We start from the raw sequence: 12930 nt of genomic DNA, 5'->3' as shown, positions 1-12930 counted from the left end.
GCCAACTGTCTAAACTAATATATCCCCAAAGAAACACTGTAACCATGGACTTTGTAGACAGATGTAAACTGTACAAGAACCTGATTGGTGAAATTCCCAGAAAGGACGACATCTGTGAGCGTATAGCAAAGTTACTGTACAAGTGACCAAAAAAATTGGCTTTTCATTCATATTGTTGATTTTATATTTCCTGTATATTTTTCAGAAGTCCTCTAACTCTTCTGGTTATAGTGTTTAGTATAAAATAGTCGCAACTTATTTAAAATACGCTAAAATAAAAAAATATATAGTCTAGAAATTTACAGGAAACCACGAAAAATAAGTACTGTTACTCAACGCTTCTCTTATTGTGCTCATCATAATATATCTCTCTATAATTTTCCTGTAGATCAAACCTCTCGTAGTAGTGGAAAATTACTAACGAAATTTTGATAACAGTATTTTACGCCATGTTATTTAAAAAAATTATGTAGGTATGTTAGGTATTTAGTTAGGTTACTTACTTTTTAAATCTTTATTCCAGTTTTCAGTAACCAGTAACTTCGATTACTAAAAAACACCTCATGAAATGGATATACGTCAATAAAATATTTCAGTATATCTGTATAGATTTAATCCAAAATATATAACAGGTCGAGGAAATAGAAAATGGTATTGTTTAATAAAGTTAATGTTATTGTTATTAACTATACTTCAATCAATTCTTTACAGTATGATTCAAATACCTCGTATGAGAAATAAATTCGAAAAACTATAGCTATAAAAGTAGCACTAGTGAAAGGTCAAGCAAAACTAACTCTGGGAACAAAACAATGACATAGTTTTTAGTTAAAAAAAAGTATTATAAGGGCTATTATACATATTAAATACATATAAAAGCAAAGGAATGTGGTATTTGGGGCATGAATTATAATTAACTTCGCAACTACAATCTATTTCACAATAAAGCATAAAGTAAGTTAATATTCATTTATTACATAAGTATACATGCTAATTTTGTGCTTAGAATATAACAAAAAACATTTCCCAAAAATTTTAATATTTGAAACGTAATTATAATCTAATGATATATGTAGTACCTATATTTATACATATATCAAGGGGTTAAAGTTAATTAATAATTAATTAGTTTTCATTACACCAAGTACAAGAAAGATTAATGAAAGATTTTTTTAACGTTAGGAAAACAATGACTTCTTTAACATCCACCATTCATTAGGCACTTTAGGATGGTAGGTAGTATACACATTTCCTTTTAGAGTTTGACACCGTCTTAAGAATAGCCTCTTCTTTTAGGGGTGGTAGATATATACCAAATACTCCAAAAATATCACTTTAGGATACGGCCATGGCCATAGTTGTGAATCCAGACTTTAGATTCAGATAGACTAGATGAGGCATAAGCAATGAGCATCTGCACGGCCATAGTGGTACGACGACGTACAGGCATAGCTGTTGCTCGTGTCTCTAGCCTCTATGTCTCGATTCATCAGTATAGCCGTATCGTTACACACGCATCTCAAATCAAACCATCTGGAACCATCAAACCAACTGGAAGGTTACATGTTTCATTTTATATTTATATATCTATATACTTTTACATATTACCATGGTACTACCGATTTCAAATTGTTTAAAAATATTTAAAAAAGTTTAACTATCTTATTTTAAATAGATCTAATTTACTATTACTATTATATTAAATTTATACAAATTGTATTATTAATAGTTACTTTTACATAAAAATTAATACTTTTAATATATCAAATATTCATTTTCCACTGAAATTTCTTTATTCCCTTTACGAATAGGGTTGCCAACCGTTCTGAATTTTAGGGTTACACTCATCATTTGAACTAATTATTCATCAATTGTTCTGCGTCCTGCCAAAATTTTTTACAGGACGCCAAATGTCCTTAATTTTACACCTTCATATATTTTTCCAAAATGTATAAGACTTTTGCACAATTCGGCAAGCGCGTCCTCACTAGAACTGCTGGATTCTCAACTTTGCGTAGATAGCGTTTGCATTTAACTTAAAAAAGTAAACTGCGTAATTAAGAATTTGACATCATAAAGTAGAATATCTTTGTCTTATTTAATTTCTTAAATTTCTGTTATTTTAATTTTTATTGATCTCAACTTAACCAAAGAACGTATTTTTTTGTTTTATTTGTATTGTTTAACGTTTATTGCCTATTTTGTAGTAGATAGTTCTAAAACAATAAAGAATAAAATATTTTTTTTGCATTAATGTTTTTTTAAATATACAGTTCTGTTTAACTCATAAGACAAATAAAAAATCTCCTTAATTTTTAGCCCTTGTCCTGAATGTATAATTACTACCTTGTCCTGAAATAAGAAAACAGATGTTGGCAACCCTACTTACAAAAGTTGACTCTCGTTTGGTGCCAAACCAGCTTTATTTTGTGGTGGCGCCACATCCTCATCCTTTCTTAGTCTAGGGTAAAAAATCCCACAGGATAATCATATCTAGTCTACATATATTGTGCTACCTAGATACTTATCTGAAAAAAAAACCTATTCTATCGTTATTTAATTTTTACGGTTAGCGAACAAAATAGAATAATAAAGTTATTCGAGTCGGGTTTGTTACATCTGTAAGAATCTTAACCTGGAAAATAAGGATGATAATGGGTATGACCCCCTATTTTTATATTTAAATAATGTTTGTCTAAGCATTTTTTTGAATTTTATCAGAAGATGAAACTAAATTATTGATTGCTTGAAAAACCCGCACTATGACATCGTGGTGTCTCCAGTCTCCAGCCCGTTTCACACAACTGAAATACAATACAGGGAATTATGCAGATTTGGTGTAATTTTGCTATGCTCATCCGATTGGCTATTATCCATTAATGTCATATGCCAAATAAATTAATTTTTAAATATATTTGCTGGTTAATATTTGATTAGTTAGGTATGTAAAATGGAAAAACAACATCTTGTTATATGTTATGTTTGAAGTTTGAATTAAAGTTCTAAGAAAATAATTATACCTACGTTTATGTCCAATCTCTAGACAAGCAATCTAATATTTAAAAGTTATTGCATGTTATGCTACATTTTGTCTGTAGGTTTATCTACTCAATAATTATTTATTTTACAAATCTAAACAGTAAGTTATATTTAAAATATGCATTTACAACTCGTACTTAAACAAGGTACATATTTCAAAGAAATTTTATTTTAAAATGTTTTGGGCGCTTTATTATTACTTTGCTAAAGTTTGATCTCTCATTTTTATTTGAATTCAGGACTAAAGTTGCAGAAATTACATTCCTTTTTTCTCCTTATTTATTCATTCTATGGGTTGTGATTATGTTTTTAGTACCGTACGCGATTTTCTGAATATTCAAAAGTTCAGGAAATGTAATGATAAACATAAGAAGTAAAAATATGCTTTTATCGTTATTCTTACACGCTGAAGAAAACATATGTATAGTAACTGGTGCAGTGAAGAGATATTGTTTCTAACTTGCGTAGATTTTCTAAAACCCTCGTCAAAAGACTTCTGTAAATTTACTGAAAATTACCCATTAAAACGCCCGCCTTAGACGAAAAATCTGTGTTAGTTTTATGTGCCCAGAATATTAAAACACCCTTTATAATCATGGGAGCTTTTTTTTTCATTTTGACGAGTATTACCAACCCTCAAAATTTGTTACATAATTTTTTGTCACCCTGTATATTTGGGTATAATTTTTCCTCAATTTCTCTCTCTAATAGCCAAATATTTCAAAATAATTTATTGCAAAGGTAATGAGGGACAAAAAGCAAAAAATATTCGCATTATGGTAATAATTTTGTACTCAACAACGCCGGGAAATTGATTTTGAAATTCTATGAAACATTCCTCAATAGAATACTTCCATATTCCATCAATCTTACGTCCATTTCTAAAGTAGGACTCTATGATAAACACTTTTTGTCCTTGAGAAAACACCATTTTAAACGCTTTTTAAAACGAAAATATTCAAATTGATAGCGGCGATATAGCGCTTTGACAGATGACGTTTAAGTTCATTTGCTATACGCTACGCCCTACGTCCAAATTTTCATAACCAACTTGACCACGTTTTTATTTGAACGCACGTTATTTGTTAGTCATATCACTAGGTACTTCTTCACTATTTGAGATAAACTAGGAACCATGACTGCATTCGTGTTATCTAAATAAATATAAACATTTAAAAACTTAATTAATAATAAATTAATAATAACGAAAAAAGAATATCACAACTTGAGATATAATTACATAAAAATCATTGCGTTTTTAAGATTTTACCTATACTGTACATTCAGGGAGCCTGTGTTATCTTAAGAAATACAAGGTCGGTCAAATTAAGACAAAGTTGGGAAATTTATAATATGCCGAAAATAACTGCAGATTTTTTTGGGTTTTGAAATTAAAACTGAAAATTTAGATTTTCGTTGTAATGTTTTTAATTAAAAACCAAAACAAATGGACCTCTTAAAAAATGGTCTACTTTTATAAAAAGTGCTTTGAAAACAAAATATTCATTATTTCTCTATACGAAATTTTAAGTTTCCATCCAGAAAATTATAAACATTTAAAAACTTATCTCGGTTATCTTAAGAAACACAAATCAAGGCAAAAGTGCATAATATGCCGAAGAGAACTTTGATCTATATTTTTTCGTTTTGAAATTAATTCTGAAGATTTTCATTTTATTTTTATAATCAAGTCTTAAAAAAACTTTCTGTTTTACAGAGATTGCTTTGAAATCAAAACATCCAACATTACACCAAACGAAATTTGTGTCGTTTCTATTTAAAAAGTATAAACATTTTAGAACTTCATGTTTAAATAAAGTCGACATTAAAACGAAAGATGTACGAAAAAAGAATTGTAGCTTGCGATTTAATTACATGAAAATCATTGTTACTAAATATTTATTTTACGACGTTTCTACGTTTTATTGGTGCCTGTTTTTCGAATTGGTGATCTCGATTATCTTAAGAAATAACATGGTCTGTTAAATTAGGAAATTCCATAGTGCAGAATATGTTGAAAAAACTTTTGATGAAAATTTTAAGTAGAACATGCAATTTTCATATGACGCACAGGCAGATATTCTTCAAATTAATTAATGTATAAGTTTGACGTATATCTCGCTCCTCTTAAGAATTAAAATATCGTATTTTTTCCAGCGTTACAATTAAATTAAAATTGGAAAATGGAAATTTCAGGCCATTGTTTATTTCAATGTTTCAATACTCCTATCACAATAATGGGTGCACGGCACTGATGCCTATGTGGAAGAATGTATGTGGGGCATTAGCTCAAACGGATATTGTTTGAGGATTCGTGATGAAACGACAATGAAAGAATCCCTATATAGTCCACATATGATCTTTAACACACACTAATTGAATGACAAAATAAACACGAGCAAATTAATTACACAGAATAATATCACACACTCGTCAAACGTTTATTCCCACATCAATATTTCCACGAACACATACGAAGTGTGATTTAGGAATAAAATTAAATACCCGCACTTCGTGAGTTATTACTGCTATTAGTTATCATACGATAAACATGTTATTATTCAATGAATATAAATGAACGACAGATAAGATATGATTTGTTTAAATATCAGTTTAAAAACTCGTCTGTGTGGTAAATACATACGTAAAAGGTAACAAATATGCCGAGAAACACTTTTAACCAGCAAATAAATACTCCAATTGAGACCTTCGGTCTGGCATGTGCATGATAATCGGTAGTGTTTGTGCGATCTGTTAAAAAACTAGGCGACCAACAATATTCCTCAGTGCACAGGCTATCAAATAAACAAATTGTGGATTTACGCACGGTGTATGTGGTAAAGTGTGTGACCAACTAAAACGACATTCTTCCAGGGCCAATAGTCTTGCCAGTGTGACAATGATAAGTTTTTATTTACATATCAGCTGTTCGTTCAGTTTGCAGTTAGCCAAACGCACGTGTTGTTAATATATCCGTTTTCTTTGTCATTATTATTCCAAGTTACGAGTAACATTTAAATTGAAAGAATCGAAACAATGTCGAACGAAGATGTTACCAAACCCAGCGCTAACGAACCGTTACTGGAAAAAACAGAGGCAGACGGGAATTCGACGAAACCAGCGATTTACGGACGGAGTACCGAAGAAGGTCCTAAAGTTAAAAGAAATAAAAGTAAGTTTAAAAATGTGTTTCTATGTGAATATATATTTTATTTACACTTTTTACCCATATTTGTAGTACCTACTTTCATTTATGAGAACAATATAAATACCTGTATCTTCAATTACCTATGGATATAGCTTTTCCATACAAACAGATAATTGTTACATTCAATTTATTGATCATTTGAAGTGTTTACTACGTAAATAATAGAAGATAGGTAATTCTTATTAAAAGGTGTCATCTTAACGATTCTCACGTAGCCTAGTGTGAAGAAGAAGCATGCAATGCGTGTCCCCAAATGATGGAACAAAATTCATATTTTTTTGCAGTTCAGATTTTAAAAAATCGCTGAAACAGGTCAATTAGTAAATAGAAATTGTCACTTCTCTGCAATATTTTCTATTTTTTTGAGGCATATTTTACAGACCTTATTGCGACACACTGTATTTTCAGTCCTTGTTTCATTCGGTTCAGCAACAACAATTGCTGGGCTACACTAGGGCAATTAAAGAAATTACATCATTAACGAAAGATGGAGAATTTTTAACATAGAGATTACGTTAAAAAGTGTCAAGCCCGTAAAACCCATTATAAAACAATAAAATGAAATTTCAGATTGCATTAGGAAAGAAAATACAAATTAGGTACTAAATATGTCTGTATTATTTACTATAATAAATTTTATGAAGTACTATCTACTCTAAATCAAATAGCATACAAGTAAATGTTACATTAACCAAGTAAAAATATAATGGCTTTAAAATTAACGCTATGCTTTATTGTCTACATATCTGCTCTTTTTATAGTTGAGATGATTGCATTTCCGTAATAACTGTGATAACTGTAGGCTGTATGCAGACTTTCCCCGGCAGAACAAATATTTAGTGTTTAATCATCCTTCAAATAACGAATATCTTGCTGTGTGCAAGGTTTACTCATTGTTTAAATGAAATATTCTTGGTTTGTCCTTGACATACAGACTGTTTCCGAATTAATCGTCGAAACTTCAAATTGAAATTCGCTAAGTAGTCAAAATGAAAACAAAAAGTCTTATGAAAGGACATCCGAAATGCTGCGTTTTCAAGATAAAGCATTTATAAATCAGAAAAACAATAATATTTTCTAAGATATATCTAAAGACGAAAGACGTTTAACGTAGAGTGGCTAATAAATTATCTTATTAAATGTAAATATTCACTGAATTTATTCAGGGTGCCACCTAACGAATGTTACATACTTCAACGGCATAATCTAGCACCCAAATGGTGTTGATTTAACCGAACTTGCTTAAACGAAAAATGTCACAAAAAAAGTGTTAAAGGGTGTTAAAGTTTCTTTTTTTATTTCTTGTTTTCTCCTTAACTCAGAACCCAGTTAACCGATTAGAGCAAAATTTGCGGTTGCTTAGTTTCTCTTCACGATGCAGCGATTATGATCCTATTAGGTTAAATCATACAGGGCATTTATTTTACTACAACCCTTTGTGAATATTCTTCTGTACCTTTTTTGTACATTAAAATTTTTACACGCAACTATCAGAAATAGGTAGAGAACTTTATTCTACACAAAAAATGTAAACCTATCAAAAGTCGAAATTATGCTTAACACATACCCCATATTTTTTGTAAATAACTACGTATCCATAACAACATGACAATTTCAAATGTAACTGTCAAATTTGTATTTTACAAAAGTTTGTTTCTGACACATACCTTGTCACAATGAATTTACGAATTATGAAATGAGAGACTTGATAGTGGTATATGTACAGGAACATTTTAATGGACGCGCTGCTAAGAGAACATATGAAGAACTTTATCCGAATCGCAGACAGCCTTCTCAATTCTCATACATTGTTTGCTTCTTTATTCACCAGATTAGGTGAAACTGGAAACTTTCGGTCTCATTCACGAAATGGAAGTTACGTTTAAAGAAAGGTACAAAACGAAGAACAAATTCTAGAAAGAGTAGAAGAAAATATCGAAATTAGTATTCGTCCCTATAAAAAATTTGCTTGAACCAGACCGTCCGCTGAGATTAACATTTACCGAACTATTTCTCCAGTTACATAAGATGAAGCTGTTTTTACCCGTAGAAGTCTTTTTAATTGAAAAAACTCTCACGTGTGGAGCGGAGAAAATCCACACGCAATATAAAAGAGCATCACTTCCAACACGAATTTTCAGTTAACGCCTGGTGCGGGATTATAAGAAATTTTATTTTGGGACCTATCGCTCTACCTGCAAGGTTCAGCGGCCAAAATTATTTGGAATTCCTTCGGGAAGAACTTCCTGGGGCTCTCGAAGAACTGCCCATTAATATTAGACGACAAATGCGGTTCATGCACGAAGGTGCCTCTGCTCATTTCAGCCATTGGTGAGAAATCATATTTCTAAACCGTTGGATTGGTCGAGGTAGTGAATTTCCTTGGCTTTAACCGAGGCTTTCACGCTATCCGGATTTTAATCCGTTAGACTTTTACTTTTTGGGTCATTTGAAAGGAATTGTTTACAACTCTGTAACACCAAATAGGGGAGAAGAACTTTGGGATAGAATAAAAGACGCCGTACGACAAGTTAAACGAACGTATATGTAATCCTATTCTCAATAGTTTCATAAAATGTTTAATGAAATGGGGAGCACGTAGAACATTTATTATAAATTAGTAGACGTTTTATTATTGCCACCTTTCAGTTTATGTATGTTATTTATAATGTTTATTATGGATACGTAGTTATTTCCAAAAAATATGGGGTATGTGTCAATAAATATTTTCTGTAATATTTTCATACCGAACATAATTTCGACTTTTGATACGTATACATTTTTTGTACAGAATAAAATTCTCTACCTATTTCTGATAGTTGCATGTAAAAATGTAGACGTACAAAAAAGTTACAGAACAATATTCACAAAGGGTTGTAGTAAAATGAACGCCCTGTATGAATTAACCTCATCGGAACATAATCACTCACTACATATTTCATGAAAAGAAACTAAGCAACGGCAAATTTTGCCCAAATTGGTTAACTGGGTTCTGAGTTAAGGAGAAAACAAGAAATAAAAAAGAAACTTTAACACCCTATAACATTTCTTTGCGACATTTTTCGTTTAAGCAAGTTTGGTTAAATCGACACCATTTGGGTTCTAGATTATACCCTTGCAGTATGTAATATTCGTTGGGTGTCACCCTGTATATACGAGGAGTCGTTATCACTAAAAACCCCAGGAATTTAACGCCACTGTCTATTTTGGAAATTAGATCACTGATGCTTTATTTTATTCTCGAGTTATTAATAGGTACTTTTTCAGCTTGTACTGCTGTTATCGAGCAGTTTAATGAATCTAAAATTAAAAAAAATGTATATAAAGAGCTTTTGTGTAGCACAAAAATTACACATTGAATACAAAATTGTATTTTTAGAAAAAAAATTAATGGCGTAAAATTATGTATTTTTTCCCCTCCCCTGTCGCCTCTAGCAGAATACAATATTTCTACGACACTGATTTTTTTCTATAAACTACTATAATTAATACACTGTATATTAAATGTATTTCCAGCAAAAAGTTCAAGAGTTTTTTAATTAAATTACTTCACTGAATTGTTTTCTAATGGTAATTTTAATAAATGTTCTCCAAAATGGTCTAATTTTCCAATTAAATCAAAGCGATCTTTTCCACAGAAATAGAGATCGTCGTTCGCAACTTCCTGGAAAATATCAGATATCTCTTATATGGTTATCACCATTCGTCCAAGCATTACGGAAAATATAATAGAAATGAAGCTCACAATCAGATGTTGGGAAGTAAAAACCTGGTTTTCGTGCACGTTTAATATTTTTTTTGAGAAAAAAAAATAGAATCGCTCAAGATATTCTCATGTTTACATTAAAATTGATATTAAATCTTATGACTGGCACGTTAAAATTTCAGATATTTATATGCAATAAATTTTATATAAAAAATATTTTTGCGTTACAGAGGTCACATTGTTAAATTATGCACTAAATTTACTTAAAATCAGTCTTAGACAATTTACTGAAACCAATATTAAATTTGATACAATATTGATCAGTCATTTTGTCAAAAATTGGAAATGTAAAGCCAGATCATTTATTTAGACTGGTCTAAAAATTATAAAGTAAATGGGTTGCTCTTAACTCATTATATTATACCACGTTATTTTATCCATGACATATTGGCAGTTTCATTGGTTGACGCCCGCTTTCGTTTTGATTCAGGTTAAAGATTCGCTTGCAAACATTGACCTCAACCTTACTTTGACCTTAGATTTTGGCAATCGTTAGAACTTTTTGATAAAATCACTAGAAATTCATCATCGTAGATAAGGTTACTATCTAAATTAACAGCACAAGTAAAAAGTATCGAGAATGACAACCACTTACTCAAATGGAATTTGTACATATAAATGCACGGGATGTCTTATGACTTAATTAGTTAGGATTAAACGAAAGAAGGTGACAGACAAGGGAATTATTTGCAACAAAAAAAAATATGTCTTTAATTTTCTGATTCTTATAATTACTACGTCACAAAAAGAAAAGTATTAAAAACTTCAAACAAAAAAATCGTCTTCATAAATATATATTTTCTAGATGTGGTATTTGATTTGAAGAACTTGATATTCGATTCTGACAACAAAATTGAATTATCAAATAGGAGGAATTTCAACAAAACAATCATTTAAGTTGTTTACAAAAACCTGTTTTTTGCCAAAGTCGTTCTTGATTTATATAGCTATGAATTATAAAAGTTATTTAAATAGTTTTATATCATTAAATTTATTTACAAATTGAAAAATGTTGAAAAAATGAATGATTTGCAAAAATCGCTACCATTTTGTTTCCTTGTTGCAAATGAGACCCTCTATCACTTCTCGAGTGGTCGGCGACTCATCGGTCATCCTGTATACAGAGTGTAAATAAATAAGTACCAAGGTAATCCCTCGTTGACAATTGACTATAGAATTTCCATGTAAAAAATCTCTCCGCCCGCCTCCCTGTTAATTTATGGCGCTTCAAATGCAGAGAGATAAACTTATTTTTATTTTTTTCCTTAAATATGGAGAAAATTACAAAAATGAATTACACCTTTCGGTAAATAACTTTTCAATGGTAAAAGTGTAACTAATAACTTTCGTCATATATATATTTATTAATTAAAGAAAAAATAAAACCTTAATTTTTGTCTTCCCATTTGAAGGTCTATAAATATACAGAGAGAGGAGAAGAGATTTTTTACATGAAAGATTACCCTTAATTTTCTACAAGTAATTAATTTTTTTCTCATTTCTCTATTTACGCCCAGTCTACTTTGAATTGTGAATATTTCTGCAGTATGAAAGAAAAAAATACATTCCCTGTTCAACGATATATTACCTTTCAAATACGTGGCGATGGCTTTTAGTGCGAGATAACAGACTACATAGACATTAAAAAATACTTATTATAATGAAGTTTATCATCATTTTAATTAAACAACTAAACGACAGCAAATCGGTTTCCCAGAAAATTTTTGGTTGGTATTTGAACGATAGTTTTATTATTAAATTTTGTTTCACATAGGTACATTCTAATTTTTATTCGTTCGATAATAATTGTAGCTCAAGACTTTATTTTAAAACCTGCTTTTTATTTTATTATTATGATAATAGACAAGGCAAAGTAAAAAAAAGAATACAGAACAACTTCTTATTATTTTTGCAGTCCATGAATTTTAGACAGCTTCTGTTCATCGTATAGGTATGCCATTTTTTTAAACATAAACAGTCGGCATAGCAATTTTTAATTTTTAATTAATAAAAAAGTTTAAATAGTATGGACTTTGACATTGTAGATGTAGAAACAGTTATTTTACGTGAAATTGTGTACAGAACTCATTATTTTATAATGCAGAATACATTTGCTTGTGCTACAGGCAAATTAATGGCTGTCATCTACATTATTCCGCCCTAATTCATCTGATAGATACGTGGTAATGAGAAATATTCATTGAACTTGACTGATTAATAACAATAATAATACTACACAGTTTTATTTTATTAAGAGTATATTCATTGTTGTATGTTTTCACTTTTCAGAGAGATGTTAATTTATTAAAAAATCACAAATAATCAAGGGAAACAGGTTTCTGAATTTAGGAGAATATAGAAAACGTCATAAAACTTAATGTAATTTGTACTAAACTTGTTGTTATTAAGATAAGAAAATGATACACTTTTTTGAACTTGTAAACCTTGACACATGTTCCACCTAGGCGAATTTAATCTTGTTTATTATGCACGATAAACCGTATTTTGCAAATTTGCGAAAAACAAATATTATAAGATGTTTTTCAATTTGTTTTTCGATAAATATGATAAATAACAATAGATATAAACTTTTAATTTGATATCGGCTATAAATATGTACCAATAAAAAAAACAAAGGTAAGAATACCTACTGAATATGTTTCGGTTAACCAGAAACAAATGCACTAAACAAAACTTGCCGCCATTGTTAAGCCTTAATAAAATGTTGAAAATAAAAAAATTACAGGGTGCCAAATTTGGAATTTAAGAATTTATTTTTCGCAATAATTTTAATGTTTTTGAATATACGAGCATAAATATTTGATACCAAAAGCTTCTGAATATGAGAAATCATAATCTGTTATCTATTTCGATGTATTTTTCTATATACAGGATGTTACGTAACGAATGTTACATA

General features: G+C 30.0%; 1 protein-coding gene across 1 annotated transcript in view; it reads left to right on the top strand.

Annotated features, from left to right (window-relative positions):
* Nucleotides 1-5554: 5554 nt before the first annotated feature.
* The window catches only part of LOC108909922 (monocarboxylate transporter 13-like), a 75419-nt gene continuing 68043 nt past the window's right edge, over nt 5555-12930 (top strand). Inside the window, exon 1 of the mRNA XM_018714395.2 lies at nt 5555-6211. Within this exon, the coding sequence (XP_018569911.1) occupies nt 6076-6211 (136 nt within the window). The 5' untranslated portion in view covers nt 5555-6075. The remainder of the gene's footprint in view (nt 6212-12930) is intronic.

This window comes from Anoplophora glabripennis, unplaced genomic scaffold, assembly GCF_000390285.2.
Source record: "Anoplophora glabripennis isolate ALB-LARVAE unplaced genomic scaffold, Agla_2.0 scaffold424, whole genome shotgun sequence".
Lineage (NCBI taxonomy): Eukaryota > Metazoa > Arthropoda > Insecta > Coleoptera > Cerambycidae > Anoplophora > Anoplophora glabripennis.
This window is presented reverse-complemented; position numbering and strand designations above follow the sequence as displayed.